Here is a 22,801-nt window from a genome sequence, read left to right on the forward strand (position 1 = left end):
ATACTTTGATAATGTCATTACAGAGATTTCATTTGCTCACCTTTTCTTTTCTTTTCTCACTCTCTGCACAAATCTGTCCGAGCCAGTGCGACTTTATGTCTTGCATAATGTTCTTTTCATGGAAAACATTATGGTCATCAACAGACTTTGATTTTTGCCATTGCTTGTATGCAGCTTTCTTTTCAGCTATTACATTTTGTACCCTATCATTCCACCACCAAGTGTCCCGTTCATGCTGACGTTTTATACCAGTTTTCCCACAAACTGTAGTTGCAGCGTTTATCAAAACGGTTTTGTATATACTCCAATCTGTACTGGCTTGCGATTGGTGGTCTAACTGTGTGGCGACAAGTGCTAGTAATAGCCTTACGTTGATAACATACATAGACGCGAAAAAAGTAAATCGTGTTTTCATCGTTTCTTCGATTGAAATTTCTATCTTTATGCTTATCCTTTTTTGGATTTTTTTATTTGTATTACTGATGCCAAAACATCAGTACTGATTTTTTAAATACCTGCCCGTCACTCCCATGTTCAAGTCAAATTGTCAAACCGTTGTCAGCAGCTAATGAAAATAAGTGTTAAAAGACGTCTTACAAATTAGTACTTAAACTAATGAAAATTAGTTTACATATAATAGAAAAAAACTGAGGATAAAAAGTAATAAAGAACGATTTCTTCGATTGAAATTTCTATCTTTATGCTTATCCTTTTTTGGATTTTTTTATTTGTATTACTGATGCCAAAACATCAGTACTGATTTTTTAAATACCTGCCCGTCACTCCCATGTTCAAGTCAAATTGTCAAACCGTTGTCAGCAGCTAATGAAAATAAGTGTTAAAAGACGTCTTACAAATTAGTACTTAAAAATAATGAAAATTAGTTTACATATAATGGAAAAAAACTGAGGATAAAAAGTAATAAAGAACGTACAAATAATTTGTATGAATCTAATTGGTGCTAGTCGATATATAAAGTAATATGACATTTATATTTAGCGAAATTAAAATACCTAAAATAAAATCGATATAAATAGAGATATTGAATTCAAAATGCTATTTCAAGAATAAAAAAATAAATGAGGTTTTGCTTTAGTGTGAAAACATAGAAATCTAAAATGAATTAAGAAAAATCTAACTTTTAGTTTAACATTTTATTAGTTTTTTTTTTATTAATACGAACATTTACTTCAAAAAATCGTTCAAGTTTGGTAATGTTAACACATTTTGATTACTTCTGTTTTTTTTTAAATGAACGTTTCATTCTATCAACAAGTTTGAACGTCAATAAAATTTTTATTGTATTCGAATCAATTTTTTTCAAATTTTATTTTTTCAAACGTAGAGTCGGTACTTCACAGTTCTAGTATTCTATGTCAACAATCATTCCTTAGAGATTTTCACCAAAAAAAAAATTTACCTCAAGTAAATTGTTTTTTTTTTTTAATTAATTGATTCAACAGATATTTATTCATAAATCAATGAACATCAATTTCATTGTATCAACAGCTCGCAACCAATCTCGAAATCTGTGATGCTCTATGATGTTTTTTATAAAATACTGATTCGATGTCATAGCAGTTAATGGAATATAAGCGATAATTTCAATTTTTCAAAATTATATTTTTCATGAAAATATATTAATTGATTTAATAAATAAAACAGTTTATCATCACAAAATTGACAATTAATTTAGACTGTTAAAATTTTTTTAATGATTTTTAAATCAGTTATTCATAATCAACGTTTTTTAAAGAATGTTTGTCCTGTTCGTTACAAGAATAAAAAAAAAATCAAACGTAAATTAATTGAACGTTTATTCGAATGCCAATAGCGGAATAAATGGAAAAACTGCAAATAATTATTTGCTAACTGGTTTTTGAAAGTAAAAGAAAAGGCAAATTAACATCAATGAGTGCATGTTTATCAGTAAAAGCAAAACCACCCAGATTTACTCCATAATCATTAATGGTAAACAAGTGAAACAAGTCAAATTCTTCAATTATCTCGTAAGTTTCAATATCTCAGTTTGTAAATGTAATAGGTATGACGAAAGATGCACATTCTAAAATGAAAAACATCAGTAAAATCAGAATATCAACAAATTTAAAACTGTTACAATTTTTCTGTGCTCACTTACAGCTCTGAATCCTAAAAAAAATGGAAAAAAGGATTAATGCTGCTGAGATGTGTTTTTGAAAAAAATTATAAAATTTAGTCGGACCTCATACCTTCAATGACCTTTACTACAAACATTACTACAAATAATCTGTTTTTTGGTCACATCATTCGAATGAAAGTAATGGAAAATCTAATAATTATTATAAAAATTGCGATCAACGATAAATTACATTCATTAAGTCCTTTTGTCACTTGTTGTATATCACCAACATGTTAGAACTGGTTTTGTGGAAGTCGTTGGTTGCCAATGTCCTAAAATGTTAAGGCGCAAAAAGAAAGTTCCAATTTTTATGGGTATTTTTATCCATTTCCTTTGGATTATAAATGTGCTAACTTTTCGTACCCTTAATATTTCGTGTTTAATTGTTTTATGATGCTTTTAAACTAAACTTAAACTTAATTTTCATTTAACAGTTTTAAATTTTATTTTTTCCTTTATTCTTTAAGACAACAATATAGTCAATAAAATTGCAACTTCTTCTTTCTCGCTTCTTATCCTATTATGGCATTGGCGACCATCTACTTCACAAATTTTATAATATAATCCCAATAATGGAAAAAATTATAATGATGATTTTTGGAAGAGTTTGCTTGCTGAGCACTAACTAGTCATACATATATTTGCTGCAAAAACTTAATCAATTAAATTATTATCCTTCTATATATTTTATAACATAAGCATAAAATAAATATAGAATGATTTTACTAAAGAAATGTCATTTCTAAAATTTTTTACTCTTTTTTTATTTTGTAGTTGATTTTAACTAAAATTGTAAGGGAAAAGAAAAGTCATTTCTAAAACTTTTTACTCTTTTTTTATTTTGTAGTTGATTTTAACTAAAATTGTAAGGGAAAATTCAACAAAGTTTTTGGAAATTTATCTGGACCCGTTGGTAACAAAGTCGGAAAATTTTAATCAAGGAGTCGAAGTCGGCCAAATTTGTAATCGACTTTGACACGCTGTAGGAGATTGACAGAATCAAGTTAAGAAAAGACAAATCATCAATTATAAAGTTAAAAATAATGATTTCTATAAAATATTTTGTCGTGTTTCTGAAATATAAAAAATGTAAGCGGTTCTTTGTTATATAAATTATAATTATCATTATTTTTGCTGGACCACAAATTAGGATTTAATTTCTCATATATTTTTTTAATTGGTTTTTATGAACTTTTTTTTCAGCACTTAGACAATCTTAACAAAATAAAAGAGAGTATTTTTCGACTCGAAAATTTGTACATTCACATGACAGCAGATGTTGACATGTTAAATAAATCTTTGGGAATTGGCAAAAGCATTTATTCTGTTTGGAACAAAGAGTTTATTTTATTATTCCATTCAAAAAGAATAACCACTGCTACTACTAATAGTTTAACAAAGTTGATATTTAAAATTTTATTATTTCATGGATCAAAAAAATTCACTTCGGTTTTTTGCATAAATTTTTCATAGATGGACTTCTACGTTTGATTCATCATTTGTTAAACCTCAGTTATTTCATGTTAAATCATCAATAGTCGGAATCGGATCCACTGATTCGTCATACCTAATTCGTTCTTGTCTATGTCCAAAAGATTTCGATAACCAAGATATCCCAGCTCTTCTTGTGTTTTGTAACTTTATTACTGAGCTGGAGGGACCCATGTGGAAACTAATAAGAGGAAAAGGACTTGCCTATTCGTTTAGGTTTTTGGCGTTATTTTATTCAAAGATATTTTTCAGAACATTTTTTTTAATGATTATTAGTTTCTCATGATTTAACTAATTTTATTTACAATTTCTTTTATGCCAGTTTGATTCCCGATATAAATGAAGGCTTGATGCAGCTAAGCATTACAAGATCGTCAGATTTGTTTGAAGCTTTTCATCAAACCTATCTGCTCATAGTATGAAATTTATAATAATTTGAATACCAAATGTCAATATATTATTGTATTCATTTTATGCGTTGTTAAAATAAAACGATGATTTAAAGTTTGGTCATATTAACATAAACAGCCTGTTTGACAAATTCTTGACATTTCACTTCCGAATATATTTCTGTATTTATCAAAATTATAAACAGCTCTAAAAGTTTGCTCAAAATTCAACGACTGGTTCGATTACAAATGTTTTTTGAATAAAAACGTTCCAACTCCACACGCAGGTTTGAAAGGATGCCAAACAATACCGTTGATCTCTTTCACTGGAAAGAAAAAGTAAAAGAAAAAAATGGTATCAGTCGATGATCGTTTCTATTTTTAAAATTTTAGATGGCTGTAGAAAACCGTTTCGTCCATGTTTGGAAAAGTACATCTCTTAGCCTACAGTTTTTAGCAATTTCGACTTTTAAAATACTTAAAATTCCCGAATTTTATATCAACATGAGTCTTTTTTACATTTTGAAATGAAATTTTAAAAAATTAGTCCCGCCGTCTAGTTGCAAATCGTGCAGCTTTGATCCGATTACAACCTTTTTGTTGAAGGAAAAACTCGATTTACATTTTGCCTTTAATGTCATCATGTCGTCTAGTATGTGTATGTTAAAAGACAAATTTCAATAAAACGGCAAAAGTGAGACCTAAATTAAAAAATTCTAAGCAACTAAAAAAGCAACTACAGACTAATTGACTCTTTTTTTTTCATTTCAAAAATCATAGAACAAGTTGTTGCTCTGTTTTGTATGCTTATGTTGGTTTTATCCACCTTAAAAGTGGTTTTGTATAGCAGAAATAATGACAATAACTAGCTCTACTTGTAATACTTGTATATTGTTTGGTTGAAGATGCACTAATCTACCTGAAAAATGAGATTCAATCTAGTTTAAATTCATCCCACCAACGATGACTTAGTGGTTCAAAAATTCAAATTTCCTCATTTTGGGAAAAAAATGTTCACTATCTTATATTACCAATTTTGAGAAAAGAAAATTCACTTTTTAATTTTAGAAAAAGAAAGCAAAAAAAGCTGCTCAAAGAGTTACAAAAGCGAAACAAAGGAGCAATGATAGCACGCCTAACGGAAAAAGACCTTGTTAATGAAAACACAAATCCAGATGAATTTGAGTTTGACGATCAGGATGTCTAGTCAAAGACAGTTGTTGGCGCTGAGACAAATACCTAATTAATGGTTCTACTGCATCAGAAATTAAACAATCTACAAAAGTTGAACAATAGTCAGCAAAAATTGAATAACAGTTAACCGAAATAAAACAAATGAGAAAACAAATAAAACAGACGGGAGAAAAAAATAGACGCCAAACTCGAACTGTCGGCCGCGATTGATGCTAACCGTTGAGAGAACTCAAAGAAAAGTTTGATATCAGTAATCAATTATATAATAAAATTCAAAAATTGAATATAAAGTTGATCAAAATGTTATCGAGCTCGATCAGAAATTATCTTGAAAAATTGATAAACTTAAACAAGGTCTGGAAGAAACTTAAAATATAAGCTCCACACCTCTAAGCCACGTGACCACGAAGACATTCAAAGAGCCAGCATTTGACGGAGAAACTTCTTGGAACATTTATAAAGCCCACTTTGAAGCAGCAGCAATGAATTATGGCTGAAATGAAAGAGCGGGCAATGGCTCTTGTGGTAGCGTTTACGAGGGTCAGCAGCAGAAGTTCTCTTAATGATTTCAGTCGAAAAGTCTTGACAATGCGTTGAATTTACATTACGGTAAAGTCCCAATCCCGACCGGACGCAGCTACCTGGAGAGTCATTAGTTATTACAGCTGCTGGCACAAAATATTGAACGGTTAGCTCACGTACGACCCACAACACAGATAAGAAACTGCATTGAAAAAGTTTGTAAAGACTGCTTGAGATTCCAAACTTAGACGACAAACCCTCATATAAGCGGAGTAACGCAACCTCAAAGACGTCGTTGTCTACAGTCTTACATTCGAGTCAGCAAAGCAAACATCAAAGACTGACTAAAAGCTGCACCAAATTCCTGAAGAATGTTCGTGTCAAAGAATAGTTCTAGAACAGAAGGGTCAGGATTATGGAGGGCCAAAGTGCTGAAATTGTGAGGGAAAGGGACATCTTCAACGAAATTGTAAACGTGATTTTGCCAAAATGCTGGAATTGTGGAGAAAGAAACATCTACGATGAGATTGTAATCGGTATTATGATGCGCTAAAATGCTAGAATTGTGAAGAAAGAGGACATCTACGACGAAATGGTAAACGGGAAAAGCTGGAATTGTGGAGAAAAAGGACATCTACTGCGAGGTTGTAAACAACGCCCTAGAAACAATTACTGTCGTCATTGTGCAGCAACATGGGGTCACGGCCGACTGCTTCAAACAAGGAGGCGTGATACTGCAAGATATTGAATGGTGGCTGTTGAATATTTGATATTGGAAAGCAATATTTGATGTTTGATTTTGCGTTGTATTTTTATTTTATTTGCGATAAACGTTTGTTAGTGATATGTTATTTGGAAAGCGACAGTCTCTGAACGTTAATTTGATATTTTGTAAACATTAACTTTTATTAGTAAAATTAATTAACGTTGATTATCGAGTAATTGATTAACATTGATTATCGAGTTGTGAATAAAACGATAGTTATTTCGTGTCACTTTTTAACTGGGATTACCGGTCAGTTATAACAATATTATATATAAATATGTGTAATGTAATCGGGTCATATATAGTCCACCTAGTTATGATTTAAATATTTTCATTTAAAAATGTTGACCAGCAAAAATCTTAATAAAAATTTGGTATATATACCTGGTGATTTTAATATCAACCTTCTCTCCTTTAATAAAATTGCTTCCTCAGACTTTTTAAACACTTGATATTCTTTCTATATCAACCCTCTTATTTGTAAACCCAGCAAAAATTTTGGTCTGTTCAATTTTTCTATAGGCAATATCAAACAACATTTCTAATCATACGTTTTATAATCATTCTTTCTATATCAACCCTCTTATTTGTAAACCCAGCAGAAATTTTGGTCTGTTCAGTTCTCTTATAAGCAATATCAAACAACATTTCTAATCATACGTCAACAACAACATCAGACTTAGCAGACCACTTGCTTATTTTTACCATGTTCAATATAATGTTCCAACATGCAAAAAATACCCAAATTTAAATCTTAATTTTTTTCCTATAAGTCTATCGATTATCCATAAATAGGTTTGCTGTTTATGATTGGTCTTCAATATATCATTCGCTTGACATTGATTTGGTTTTATCCGAATTTAATCATATTTTAAACTATTTTCTGAAATTTGTCTTTTTAAACTTAATCATGAAAAGATGAAATTTACTGGTTTACTTCTAAATTGTAAAATAATCTTGTTTGAAAACCAAAACTTTTCAAAAACCAACTGTATTCAATAAAAAAAAGTTCTTTAAATTGTTTAGCCAAGTTAAAATTTTTTACCATAAAAATATTAAACAAACACGGAAAATTATAAACAATTTTATGCTTAATCCAGTAAAGCATTTTCACTAATATTTTCACAAAATTTACCTAAATTTTTGTTTATAAATAACTAGAAATTGGTTATTCAGATAAAAGAGGTTTATACATTTAAAAATACAAAATAATTTAAATTTATCGAAACCGTTTAATAAATTAGAAACAAAATCATCTTTTCGAATCCAGAATTGTCACAATTTTTTAGATTTGTCAGCAAAGATTTTTAACAAACATCAATTTTTTATCTGTTTATTAATTTATATATAAAATGATAATAATATGAACACTGCCGAATCGCATAGTTGCTTCAAAGACACCCCGAGCATGTTGTCTCTTTTTTGAATTGAACTGAAACGACGGGTTTATTTAAAGTAATTTTTGTAGTTTTATTTTGAATAGTCTGTAGATATTCTTGATAGATTTTTGCAAGGTCTTTCATAATAAAAAGTTGAAATAATCTATTCTTGACAGGACTAGACATCTCCCAAGAGCACATAAATATATTTGTTAAAAATCCGCGCTACCAAGAGCATCAGATTTAAATCGGCGTAGTGATGGGAAAATGTTAAATATTTGCTAAAATGTCACTAACTGGAGAAACATAAGTAGTGAAAGACTTTCATGTTGTTACAGGTGGACGGAATGGCCAATCGGAATACTTAGCTTCACATTTCCATTATGCAGCAGGACTGGCTTTAAGCTTCTTTGAATGAGTCGTTGAAAAGACGCCATTCGTCTGCGAGTTCTTGTAACGAACTGAAGAATAGAAATATTGTTGGCATGGCAGTAACACATCTGGTCTTTAACCGTAAAGAACGTGGCTACACGACGGCTTTGTTTTCTGTAGTGTGATACTGATATCTTTTGGTTTTTTGTTGCCAGTACTCGAGTCTTTGACAAATTTAGGTTTCTAACCGGATCATTTTATTCTTCTTTTAACACTAACAGGTTTCATAGCAGAATCCGAGTTTGGATGTGCTATCTTATGTTTCGTTTTAGCCGAAAATCTACTAGTTTTGCCTCAACTGAAGTAGCAATTGCTTTGGTGATCCCAAGGTTATCTCCATATCATCGGAATAGCAAAAGGCATCGATAACCTCCGTTTACCAGTCATGCAACCCATTAGAACAAGTGTTGCAGCCCACGACTTATCCTGATCTCAGATCTCAGGACAACAGATATATAATTTGTAAATCCTTTTCAAATCTGTAGTGATAGACCGTCGTTGAGCTTTGGTTGTAAATGAACCGCAAACATAACAGAAAGTATCAAGATGATTTGAACAAGTTCTAGTTATATCGATTGATAAATTAATAAAATATTTGCTTCAACAAATAAATCCGAAACGTGAAACACAATTATGATTATTATTAGCATATATTTACATTGTATATATTTCATTAAATATTTTATTTCACAAAATCTAGATTGTCATAAAATCTGTACGTGTTTGGAAAAATCTGTATAGAGATTAGGAAACAGTTTAAAAAATGCTACAAAAATTACACATCGCCTTTCGGATTCTAAAACCTTGTTGACTTGTGTAATTAAATTGAGTTTGTTTGAATGCTGAAATGCTAAGATAAATTATTTTATTCTAGAGGTGAGAAAAGACGCGCATTACCAGAACAGATATTAAATTAAATATTATTACATAAACATTGGTTTATGTAAGTTCCAGAATGTCAATGTCATTAACCATGATGGTATCATAAAAATGAGCCGCTTTATTGGCTGCCAACCAATAAATTTATTATTAAAATATTAATTATTATATTATTTAGAAGATCTAAAAGTTTTTTTGCAAATTTCCATGTTCTACAGACAGCCTCAGTACAACGCGACTCCAGATCCGCATTTGGAACAAAATTTTCTAACGGATCTACAGTTCGGTCACTGGGTGACTGCAAACGCCAATGAGAGCGGCTACTATCATTATTCAAATGTCAAAAGAATTATGTACGAGTGAGCAATAAATGAAAATAATAATCGTGGACAAATTTAAACGAACGTTGAATAATGTTTGAATTAGTGAATATAAGATATTCAAAAATAGTATTATATAAGTAATAATTAATAAGAGCCGCATAATAATTAATTGACTGATGATGATATGTAAACGAATAATATTCAAATCAGTGAAGATAATATATACAAAAATAATATTTAATAAATGAAAAAATTAATAGTTAATAGTCAGATAACAAATAATAAAAATGTCTTTAACGACTTACCAGAATTCCAATGATAATAGCGAGGAAAATATCGACAATTAGTATTCAATTTATGATTAAAAGGATGATGACGGTGTGTATTGGAAACGATTACCTAGTTGACAATGAATATTCAACGTTCATTTGATAATAATGAATGGCAATGTACACGATATTGCCCTATTGTTCTATAAATAAGTATTGACGATTTTTGTAGAATTTTATTGGTTGAGAAAAAAGGTCGAATAGTTTATTGAATGATTTGTTGGCGAAATCATATTGTTCAATTGACCGATGTGGATTTATTTTGTTTGTTGACGTAGCTATACGAAAAACAACTAGCACACGCACACGCTGTCAAGAGACAACGAATAATAATATTTGTTAACATCACAATTCAATGAGTTAATTTTTTTTAATGTGTATTTCTAATATGTCCATTAAAAATCTATGTTACATAAAAACGTTTAGTTTTGTGATTCTATTTTTATTTATAGTTTAGGTATCAAAATGTATTATTTTAACAATGCTTTGTGTTTTTTGTTTATTGTGAATGTTGTATGAATAAGATAATCTTTTTCAATAGGAAAGTCTCGTCAAGAATCATATCTCGATATCTCAGTTAGAGCTTGAAAATGCTAGATGTAAATGCATGTTTGATATTACTCGTTCTATTTCAACGCCTAGCCTTCTATCCAAGCAAATGTTGGTTTGCTGCCTCAGAGGTGTGCCACTCTCTTACAACAAGTTTGTCATAGTTTGTTAGTATTATTAAAAACCGAATTCGAAAACTGTGGTTGAAAATTGATCACTATTCTAATAAATACGAAACTGCTAATCTATTTAAAAAGAAATTTGTATAAAAAACTAAAGTTTGTTTAATTTATGATTAAATTAACACAATCATCTGTTAAAAAATATTGTTCTGTTGCAATACATTTCAAGTCCAATAAATATTATAATGCATATATCACATATTAGTTGCATATCATTTCACTAGCTTATTCAAATAATTACATTAGCGATCATAAGTCTGTCCTCCCTGCGGATGATTTCGACTGCGATGCACGTGTTAATTGCGATGCACGTTATAATTGCGTGTTGCTATCTTGAGGCTTCAAGTGCCAACAAAATCAAGAAAGAACCACAACGTTTGTTTATTGCTAGAGGAACAGAAACAACGAAAACTCGGCGTGACCTGAAAAAAATAACGCAGGTTTTGAAAACAATGACTTGGTGTGGTATGGCGCAGAAAAAGACGTTGCCCGAAACTCCCAATAATTTGGAAAGGTTGGTGCTAGGTCGGTCGTTAACAGGATTAATAACGTGATCTAGAAAACCTATAATCATGAAAGACCTTTTATTTTATATTTTTGTCTTTTATTATACAGCTCTGACGTACGCAGAACCAAGGCTACCGCGTAACTACACAAGACATGACACTTTTATCTACTGAGTGAACTCGATAACTTGACAATAGTGCTAATCACAAAACTAGTGTCAAAAGTGGTATCTTTGATGTTATAACAATACAATAAATCGAAAAATACAGAAGTTACTGATGCCAGCTAAAGTTTTTTTCGGAGTTTTTTACAGATAGTAGTAGCAATGCCAGACAGTAGTAGCAAAGACCTCTTTGACCGTGACCGAATTGCCTTTGGTGGCCGTCTAAACTGACCCTCCAGTTTATGGTCCAACATTTTTTTACCAACCCAAACTTAGAAAAACTGTTCAAGTACACATTCTTGATATGATTTTTTATTTATTTTGATCGTTATCTTTTTTTGCAATTTTGATTTTTTTAAAGATGGATTCTTCGCTATTTTTGCATTTTTTGCTATCAATTGTTCACTATGTCAGCTTTGTCAGCGTTTTTGAAATTTAATAAAATGGTGCTGCATGAATTCACTAACAATAATATACAAAAAAATATTGTTAGACTACGACTGCACATACATGAACATAATACATGCCAAGCTTTATTTTTTAAAATATAGATGAACATTAATTTCAATATTAAATTGTTTTTGAATCGCATAAATAACTTTAATTGCAAAACTATCTTATAACATCGTCAAAAGATAATGTTCACTTTCTATTGTTATTATGTATAATAACGCTAATCGTGTTTCACCCATTGTTGACCTCAGGTTACTCTTAATCAGTGACGCGGTTGAGAATAACCACTTCTTTTCACAGTTGGTGCACATGAGGCACAGATAAATGCGCATAGCGACTTTATCATTATATGATTAATGGTTAACAAAATTTTTCTCTTTTTGAATTTTGCAACATAGTATTTATTAGATGTTTTTATTTACTTTGGTTTAGAAATGCTACGTTCTCCACTTTCAACAGTATTTTAAGAAGAATCTCAAAACAATCCATGTATTTTGATATTTTGATTTAATTTGTTATTTTGCAACTTAGTAAATACAGAATGCTTTTGGAAATGAACTTTATAAAACTCAAATCAAGAATGAGTTTCATTTTTCTGTTATTTCATTTTCGATTTATTTATTTATTTTATTTTATTTCTTTAATCAATTTTATCGTCGCAGTTTAATTACATCATTCATAGTTTTAAGAAAAATCATTTCACAGATGCATTATCATTTTCCTATCCATTGTCGCGTTACGTAACTTAAATTTAAGTTATATATTCGTAGAAAAATCATAATTACCGTTATCATTTATATCTTGATTTTTATTTTAAAACTGAGCATCTGATGCAACATCAAGCTCCAATAACTACTAGATCACTTTTTTTTATCAAATCAATGCATAGCTTCACCTCAAATGATGATAATTAACGTTAATGGCATAATTTAATACAGATTGCTTCTGGAAAAAATTCAAAAAGTCACAGTAATCGATCTAAACAACGTTGTGCAGAAATATGTATCTCAGTTGATTGATCCTTTAAACTCAAGAATGGTCATCATTTGTCCTCCAAAGGAAATTATGAAATTAGTTTCCAAGTTTCAAACATTGTTGGTATTTTATTTTAATATTTAAGTTGTAAATTTGAAAACAATATATAATCATTTCGTACTATCAACTTGTAGAATTGTATTCAATACATTCAACCACCAAACTTTTGCTATTTTAATTTTTTTAAATTTTTTCAAACAGATTGAATTGTAATTTTGATGTCTACAAAAATATCAATGCGTTTAACACGGAATAATTAATTGCATGTTAACATTAGTATGAATTTACAAATTTTACACTTAGTTACAATTAGTTTTATTCAATACCCAATATTGTTTTTTATTGGTTTCATTAATTCCACGCAATAAAATTTACTTCATGTAAAATATACGTGTTGCGTTCTTACTTAATTTATTTTGCAGCGTTTTTTTATTATCTTATTTTAACTTTTGAGTACCCCATGTATTTTGATTAAATCAAGAATGATTGTCGAAGCTTTGTAAATTAGTCAAAGACGTGCTCCGTTAAAGCGTTAAAGTGTTTCGGATATCAAAATATTGCGAGAAATACTATGATATAAAGCATGGGCTGAAATGCATGCGAATAAAGTATTATGGATTTCGATAAGAAATGCATGACTCCAAAGTAGAAATAAAAAAGCAAATATTGCTATACGCAGCGGTGGACTAAGTCTAAGGAGGGTCTTGAGCTACATTGTAATACCAGGTCTGTTTTTCAGTCATAACTCATGACTTACGTTTGGTTTTAATGCATATAAAAGTGGATCAATATAATTATTGATTCCAAGATTATTATCGGGTTCGAAAAAAAACATGTAAAAAAATTAATGAACATAATTTATTAAAGCAAACAAACATATACGCAATTTTTTAAAACATTAAGACAAACAAATATTAAACATTTTTAGTTTTGCAAATTCATCAATTAGTTTATTACAACTGAGTTATTAAAAAACTATTTTTCAATGTAAATAAACTATCTGATTGATTGATTATCAATCAATCAGATAGTTTATAAAGCGCCATTTCCTCGATGTTCATCAGCGCAATCCGATGAATTTTACAAACTAAGTCATGAGATCCACTCTGAGTAGTTAGAAAAGGAGATAGAGTTTCATAGAAAAAGACCAGAAAAAGCAAACGCAAGAGTGTTTAACACGAAATGAAAAGAAATGAGAACAAGAAGACAATCGTAAACCGGGGTTCAATTAAGATATCTGATAAATACTTAGGAAATAATTTAGATTGAGACTTGTACATTAATGTGCAAAGTTTAAAAATTATTTTTTGTTATACCTATAAGGTAGCCAGTGCAAAAGAACAAGATAAGAAGATATGTGAGAAGAGATAGACTATAAACTTAAACTATTATATTTTTCGGAATGTAATTTCATTTTTTCCCGACAGAGAATGTAATTGTATTTTTTCACAGCTAACTTCACACTTAAGTCGCAATGTCATTATATGTTTTGACAGCTGATATAGCAAGGCTTGTGTGTGAATAAGTTCAATTGATTTTACGCGGTATTTTTTAGTCATTTTCGTCTTATTTCACTTTTTTCAAGGTAAAAATGTTGTTCAAGCCAGAAGGATGTTTATGAAGGAGATGTGTTGACAATACGCCAGTGCCAGAAATTTTTTGAAAAATTTCAAATCCGGCAATTTTGATGTCCAAGAAACACCACGTCTGAAAGGCCGGTTGAAGTTGATAAAGACGCGATAAAAGCATTAGTTGATGCAAACCGGCGAATAAAACGTGAGATCGGTGAGAGGTTGAATTTATCAAATTCAATTGATTATGACCTAGGTTTAGGCCTAGGTTTAACCCCGAAGCTCGATATATGGGTTCCCCATGTCCTCACTAAAAGAAATTTTTGTCGTCGCGTTGACGTCTGTACTTCACTCCCCAAACGTCATGAAAATAATCCATTTTTGAAGCCCATTACTGGGGACGATAAATTGGTTGTATATAACAATGTCAAACGCCAGAAATTATGGAGCAGAAAAGATGAACCGGGTCACAGCATTTCAAAAGTCAATATCCATCAAAAAATGTTGATGCTGTCGTTTGTTTGGCGTGATTTTAATGGAGTCACTTTTTTCGAGTTTTTACCGGATAACGCAACAATTAATTCGGAAGTCAACAGAAAAAGCCAGAATTAATCAACAGAAAAGGTGTAGTGTTCTATCAAGATAATGCGAGACCAAGTTTGGTCACTCGCCAAAAGCTTTTAAAGCTTGGATGGAATGCCACACACACCATATTCCCCAGACTTGGTCTCTTTGGATTATTATTTGTTCCGGCCACTGCAAAATTTTTTGGACGGTAAAATGAACGTCAAAAATCACGTTCAATCAGTCTTTTGCCTGCAAAGACCAAAAATTTTATGAACGTGAAATCACGATACTACCAGAAAGATAGCAAAAAGAACAGAATGGTCAATAAATAATCTAATTAAATATTTTTTCATTATACGAAGATCGTCTTTCATTTTCACCTCAAAATATGTTTTTTGAACAACGCGATATTTTTGTTGGCGCTTTGTGGCCTAATTTGAACATTAAAAAATTTGTTTTCTGCCCATTAACTTTCACCGCTTTCGCCAACGCGATATTTTTGTTGGCGCTTTGTGGCTTAATTTGAACATTAAAAAACTTGTTTTCTGCCCATTAACTTTCACCGCTTTCGCGAGTCAAATAAATTCTCAGAATTATGTATAAATTGGGGAATGTGCAATAATATTATTTTCCTAATACGCTAACTAAATATCTAAAGTAACCCAGTAATTCTTACATATTAATTTTTACATGGGACAGGGCGCAATTTTTTGTCACCTCATACTCTGCACTTTGTATATTCGTTTTTTATAAATCGGTCAAAACACTAGGTCATCCCGTGATAACGATTGTTGTGTTTATAAATGTTAATAATCATATTATCATGTTTTACTTGTTTCTTGATTGAATTTTTTTACATTAATTTTTAATTTGAGGACAAAATTGTTTTTTAAAATTGAGGAGTATTATGTCAATTAATTAAATCAACATGCATACATACACAGACTAACACACATGCAAGCACGCAGATACGCACAATCAGATTAATTTATAAATTGTAATTGACATGATTAAATTAATAAATCATAAATTATAATTGAAACGCAATTGATTTTCCATGGAAGCGCAGACGAATTAATTAGGTCAATGCACATGCAAATGAGCACATGACCAGTGGCGGATTAACGCACAAGCACAACAGGCATCGGCCTGGGGCGGCAAATTTTGGGGGGCGGCAAATTTTAAAAACTAGTTATTTAAAAATGTTCAAGTTGAATAAAAATATTTATTGAAATTGATACTTTACTCAAAAATTATGGTGTTCAAGTTTATATAATTTAAAACTTTAAAAAATCAATTAACAGTTGCCGTTCGTTCTAATCCTATATTTAAAATACATGTATCGGAACATATAGCCGATAATGTCATGCAAAAAAATCGTACTTTTATCCCTGGAACAATAATTAATTAATCAGAGGACGAATGACTACAAGTGGCGCTAAATTGTAACAATATTTACAAATACCGTTTTTTTTTCATGGTCGCGTTTTTCACAATAATTGTGTACACAGCTACAAAAATTTGAACGCAGTTAATTATGTTAACTGTTCACTAATAATGACACAACAAACTCAAACATAACGGCAACAATGAAAAACGTAAAACTAAATAATTTCTAGCGATCAAATAAAAATTACTTTATTAGTGCCTGTTATTTTACAAAAGTTTTTGTTAATGAGTTTGATGAGCTTGTATTATGATTTGATTACTAAACGTTAATTATTAATCTAAAGATAAAGGTACAACTTATAAGTAAAGGTACGTAGTATATGTGGGCGATAATATTTTCTTTCCAATATATGTAATTTTAATTATGTGGTTCGATCATTGAATTAGATAGACCCTTTTTTAAATTCGCCATCTTGTCTTGTCGTGTTAAGGCCATATTTGTAGTTTCATAAAAAGAGGTAAAATGAGCGATGATAGAAAAAGATTAAGTGGGAAACAATATGCAAAATTGCGAAAAGACAAAGAAATGAAAAACAATACGGATTTGGAAAGAACGAAGAAAATCAACAAGTTTTTTCAGTCGGCAGTCAGTGGAAGTGGAGATCAATTGGAAGAATGAAATGATACTGAAGATAAGTTAGTCGATGCGCTTTTCATTAGTGCAAGACATTTCTTTGAACATATTGTTTTTAAAAATTGATTTGGCTAAAATTTCGCATACAAATAATATTGCTGTCTATCTATAGGTCCAGTTTAGCATGTAACGAAGAGAGATCATTCGCGGTTGAAGAATCTAAAACTGAGACAAATGATAAATCAAATGTCTCAGATGATGATGGGTTTGTTTGTCTTTTTTAAAAATCTAAATAAGAAATAATGAAACATTTTGGTTAAATTACTTCACCTGAATAAATATCTTTCTTGTACAGGGCCTCCATGGAGATATTAACAAAATTGTCTGATGAATGTCTCAGAAAATGTGGAGCAATTTATCCGTTTATCTGATGACCCTACTTTATGGCAAGTTAATAATGAGACGCGCGATTTTGTGGCCAAATATGGCTTCAAGTGAAATGAAGATATGGACTTTAGTAAATCCAAAAAAGAGTACAGTGATGGCAAAATACGCAGCCTCACACCAAGTATGTTTGACTATACTCTTATTAACGGAGAAAAAATGTCGCGAGAATGGCTTGTTTATTCAGAAAGCACTGGAGCTGTATTTTGTGGAATTGGTGTTTTGTTTCTAAAGAAATCGAATGTACAAACAAAATTAACATCAGAAGGTTTTAATGATTGGAAGAATGCTTATAATGCGCTGAAAGAACATGAAAATTCATTATCTCATAGAGACTGCGTACATGCCTGCAAAACGAGAGATCGTGCTATAGATCAAATAAACTCTCAGTTGAATGATCAATTGGAATCTGAGATAAATTACTGGAAATCGACTCTTGTTCGCGTGGTAGAAGTTGTAAAAACATTGGTTTCAAGAGGACTACCTTTGCGTGGACTCTAACTACATGGTCAAAACGATGCAACCTGACACTTAATCTCAATAAATTTGAACTCAATACAGCGAAAGGGAGATAAGTTTAGTTTTAGATGCAAGTTGAGTGGAATACATGGAAGTTAGGAAGAAAAAAAATAATTTATAATAATTAATATAATGAAACTAGATTAGGCGGATGAGCGATTGGTTCAGGCTGATTGGTGTTAGGCTGATTGAAGGCATACATGATTTGAGGTGCCTATGTATAAATTCTTTATTCTGATATGTTGAGCAAACAACCAGAGTCTGAAGTGTTGGAACGTTTAACGATCTACGAATTTGATTAATTCCTCCGACCTGATACATGCAATCTCTTGACAAAATCCTGATATGGTACTTAAATGTTAGATTTGAATCAAACACAATACCCAAGTTAGTTGCATTGTTACAAAACAAAATTCTCACTGTGCACTGTAATTGAGTTCATCTCCAATCCTGCCAATTGCTGCCATGTTCCCACCAGTAGAAGTTTTGTTTTAAACCATTCAGCGACATCTATAAATCAACAGCCGTCTAACATTCCACAAATTTATCTATCTCCATTCGAAACGAATCAGTTGTAGTTTTAACTATTATCTGAATATCATCGGCAAAGGCGTGACATGAGAACCCAAATGATTCAGTAACATTGAATATCTCTGATGTGTATAACAAAAACAGTAGTGGGTCAAGAACAGATCCTTGAGGCACCCCGAAGATAACCCTACTGACATCAGACTTCATACCTCCAATCAGTACCTGTTGAGTTCTACCATCCAAATAAGAGTTAAACCATTCCAAAACCAAACCACCAATACCAAAACTAAGGTACAACTTGTCTAGTAGAAACTTGTGGTCAACACAGTCAAACGCCTAACTCATATCAAGGAAAGCTAGGAGTATTATCTTTTGTACATCAATTGCTGAACACAGATCAGAGAAAAGTTATAAGATAGCAGTCTCAGTAGAATGATGTTTTTTAAAGTCAGGCTGATGGACAGACAGCAATCTGTTAATTTTTACATGATCAAGAATTTGTTTTGCTACTAATCGTTCAATAATTTTAGAAATAAAAATAAGATTAGACACTGGTCTATCATGACCCAGGTTGCTCCTCTTCAGGATAAGTCGGACGATAGCATGTTTGCACCAACTAGGAAATGTGTCACTCCTAAAAAAACATAAATTAACCAAACATGTTAAAAACGGGGCAAACAGACCAACATGTTTTTTAAAGACATCGGTTTGAATTATAGCCTTCGCCGTTGAATTCTTAACTACCTTTATAATATCTGTTTTATGTTTTCATGTTTTAAGTTTTATGTTTTATTTTAAAACATTATTATATACATCTATTTTTTGGCTAAATGTTCTTTGCTTTGTATGTAAATTCACTTTTTGCTGTTCCGGTTGATAATAAACGAGTCAAAAACATTTACCATTAACGTCAACACATGAATAAATTCCACCAACTAGATCTGAAAGATTACCAATAGCTGATAAATGACCACCACTTTTAACATTAACATCAACACCTGATAAATTATCACCACCTTTACCATTGGCATCTGATAAACGCGCAAATAAATGTCATTATCTTTAACACCAACATCACCGCCAGCAACACCGTATACCACATCACAAGTTCTGTAAACGTCAACTACTGTCCTCTCACTGGAGTTTTTACAACCTTCCAACGCCCCGGATCCCCTCTCACCCTGCATAAAAAAATCACCATTGCCTGCTTGACATACTTTCAATAAAACCAATCAATCAAATTTTTCAACTTCTTTTTTTGATCCATCGTCAAATCAATCGATCAATATAAATATTGTCAGAATTATGAAATAATGCTGACTAAAAATACTTCAAATTCCTTCAACGCGAAGCCGACCAGACTTGACGGCCCAGTGAAAACAGGCCCTGGTTGTGCGAAAGCCAATTAGACTTGACGGCCCAGTGAAAACAGGCCCTTGGTTGTGCGAAAGCCGACCGACTGAATGACAGGCCCAGTAAAAACAGGCCCTGGTTGTGAAAAGCCGACCGACTGACTGACTGACAGGCCCAGTGAAAACATGTCTTTGGTCATCCACCTCGTTGTTGGGATCCAGCAAAAGCAAATCCTTTTGTTGTGCTTTTTGTGGACCTAGGGTTCTTTGCTGGATTCTATACTCATTGGTATAGTTTCGCACGCAGCTTGGATTTTTTTGTAATCTTTCTTTATTCATTTCATTTATCTCTCGGAGTTTATCAACACCACTATCGGTCACACACGTCGAGGTTTGACGATTGAACGGCAAGAAACATAACCCATGTTGCCCGACCCCAATAAGAAGAAGTTATAATTTCTGTATTCCAGTTCGTTCATTGACATATTATTTTTAACATTATTCTAGAGTTCAGTTAGTTCAATTCTTTTCATTTATTTTCGTCGTTTAATAAAATTGTTATTGAATAAAAAAAAATTCCCTGAAAAAGATAGAGAAAGAACAAACGCGAACAAACACCCAAACGCACATACAAGACCTCACACACCAACAATATCCGACAATTGGCGCCCAACGTGGGGTCTCGAATAACAATTTTTCAAGTTATTGAGGTTTCCATTTTACTTTTAATTATTACTTCAGTTTTGGAAGTTATAGAGGTTTATTTACGATTGATTTACTGAGTAACTCGTTGTAAAAAGATAACACTTTTTCTTTTTTTTGGATATATTAGTGCATTTTTTTTACATTTTTGAGTAATTGCACATATTTGATATTTTGAGATAGTATTAAGATTTGTATCTGAGTTGCACTATGCCGAATCGCAAAACACACCCTAGGCAAAGTGAGATGTTAAATGAGGAAGCAAATGTAAATAATAGAGTTTTTAGTAAAGCTAAAGAGTAGAGAGTTAGTAGATTTAATGGCTCAGAGGATATGAGTATTTTTGTCAATTTGAAATAACCGCAAAAGTTAATAAATGGACATCACAAGAAAAAGCACTATCCCTTTTGCACGCACTAGATGGAAAAGCAAGATGTGTATTTCACGAATTGCCAGATATTGATACAGTCACGTATAATAAGATTAAAGAGCTATTGTTTAAACTATTTGGACCATCAAACTATTCAGAAACACGCGAGTATAGTTTATCGTAGCTTAGATTACAAAAAGATCAGAACATTCGAGATGTGTCTCAGGAAGTTAACAGACTATCAAGATTATCCTATCCAGAGTTAAGTAATGACATGAGAGAAAAGTTTGCAGTAAAACATTTAATTAATGCTATTGGTAAAAAAGACATGTTCTATGTAAAAGACAAAGAACCAAGAACATTAGATGAAATATGTCAGCTATATGAGAAATATAAAGTTTTATCAGATGATGGCAAGAGAAATCATTGAGATCTTTAGTTCAGATAGTTCAAGATAATGACGAGTTTGATGACAAGAAATCCAATGTTGTTAAACAAGATGATCCAATTACAAATATGAACAACAGAATAGAAAATTGTTCAGCATGATTGATGAGATTAAACGAGATAAGTTTGGAAACGGAAATAACAGTCAGAGAGAAGATTTTAACAATAAGTTTGGAAATAATAATTTCATCAGAAACAACAGTGCGACTGACCAAAGAAAAAGTAGTTACCAGCAAAATAATGGAAATTTCAGTCAAGCGAACTTCAGGCAAAATTTGGTAGTTTTAAAAATACGACGAGAATAAATCGAAACGTACAAACAGTAAAAACACCCTTCAAGTGTAACCGTGATAAGGAAGCATTAGTTCATGTAGAAGCTGTATTTAGAACTAAACATTTAAAATGTCTACTAGATAGTGGTGCAGATGTGAATCTTTGTCCAAAGAAATTTGCAGATGATTTGAAAATTCGGAAAAGTAATAAGGAATAGTATGCAGTTAATAACATGGAGTTAATAGTAAACAGAACAATTACACTACCATTAGAATTTAAGTATCAGAATATTTTTACAACTTTCTATGTGTCACCAAACGTTGATCATATAATTTTAGGAAAGAATTGGTTGTATGATAACAATTGCATTTGGGATTTTGGAAGGAGTAATATTGTAATAAACGGAAAAAGTTACAACCTCGTAAAATCTAGACAAGAAACAGATATAAGATGCATTTCGAAAATTACGGCTGTTATTCCACCCCGCAGTGAAATGTTCATTCAGACATTTATAGAAAAATCAAATTTGAAACCTTTAAAACAAGATACAGCATGGTCAACTAGTATAAATAAAATCAAAACCAATTTGCTAACTACGAGATCATTAATTAATGTCAATAAACCGTTTACGTGTATTAGAGTTTGTAACATACCAGATGAAAAAGTTGAATTACCTAAGGATCAAGTAATCACCAAATTGCATGAAGTTGTTGTAGTTGTTGATAAAGTTCAAGAATCAAATAACAAACCCACCAAAGAATATGATGAGACTATAAATACAATAGTTGATGAGGTACATTCCAGTGTTCCAGATAATATTCGTAGTAATTTGAGAAAGTTGTTATTAAAGTATAAAAATATTCTTTCATTAAGCGAGTTTGATTTAGGAAGAACTAATATAACGCAACAGGAAATTGCTACCGGAGCAAACAGACCATTTCGCCAAGCTTTGCGACCGCAACCTAGAGCACATCTACCAATCATTGACAATTTGTTAGAAGAGATGTTACAGCAAAAAGTTATAGAACCTTGTCAGAGCGAATGAGCTTCTAATTTAGTATTAGTTAAAAAGAAAGATAATTCTTATAGATTCTGTGTAGATTATAAAAAGTTAAATGAAATAACGATTAAAGATAGGATTAAATTTTGAGACCTGTTTAGTTTACTTGGATGATATAATCATATTTAGTAAAAATTTAAACGAACATTTAAAAAAATTAGGACTGTTGTTTCAAAGATTGCACCAGG

The 22,801-nt window shown here is 31.2% G+C and overlaps 3 protein-coding genes across 3 annotated transcripts; all 3 read left to right on the forward strand.

Moving 5' to 3' along the window:
* Positions 1–6,172: 6,172 nt before the first annotated feature.
* Positions 6,173–9,576, forward strand: HELRODRAFT_183695 (hypothetical protein; the record flags this gene model as incomplete). The annotated part of the gene is made up of 4 exons (XM_009013284.1): positions 6,173–6,293; positions 6,367–6,508; positions 8,556–8,663; positions 9,432–9,576. The coding sequence occupies 4 exons, from the start codon at positions 6,173–6,175 to the stop codon at positions 9,574–9,576; spliced, it is 516 nt and encodes a 171-aa protein (XP_009011532.1).
* Positions 9,577–10,883: 1,307 nt separating this feature from the next.
* On the forward strand, positions 10,884–13,010 carry HELRODRAFT_183696 (hypothetical protein; the record flags this gene model as incomplete). The annotated part of the gene is made up of 4 exons (XM_009013285.1): positions 10,884–11,110; positions 11,971–12,018; positions 12,658–12,813; positions 12,956–13,010. The coding sequence occupies 4 exons, from the start codon at positions 10,884–10,886 to the stop codon at positions 13,008–13,010; spliced, it is 486 nt and encodes a 161-aa protein (XP_009011533.1).
* An 8,097-nt stretch (positions 13,011–21,107) lies between these two features.
* On the forward strand, positions 21,108–22,598 carry HELRODRAFT_183698 (hypothetical protein; the record flags this gene model as incomplete). The annotated part of the gene is made up of 4 exons (XM_009013286.1): positions 21,108–21,230; positions 21,361–21,424; positions 21,604–21,756; positions 21,826–22,598. 4 exons carry the CDS (start codon positions 21,108–21,110, stop codon positions 22,596–22,598), a joined length of 1,113 nt encoding a protein of 370 aa, XP_009011534.1.
* Between the last annotated feature and the right edge of the window lie 203 nt (positions 22,599–22,801).

The sequence above is a fragment of the Helobdella robusta genome, assembly GCF_000326865.2.
Source record: "Helobdella robusta unplaced genomic scaffold HELROscaffold_115, whole genome shotgun sequence".
NCBI lineage: Eukaryota > Metazoa > Annelida > Clitellata > Rhynchobdellida > Glossiphoniidae > Helobdella > Helobdella robusta.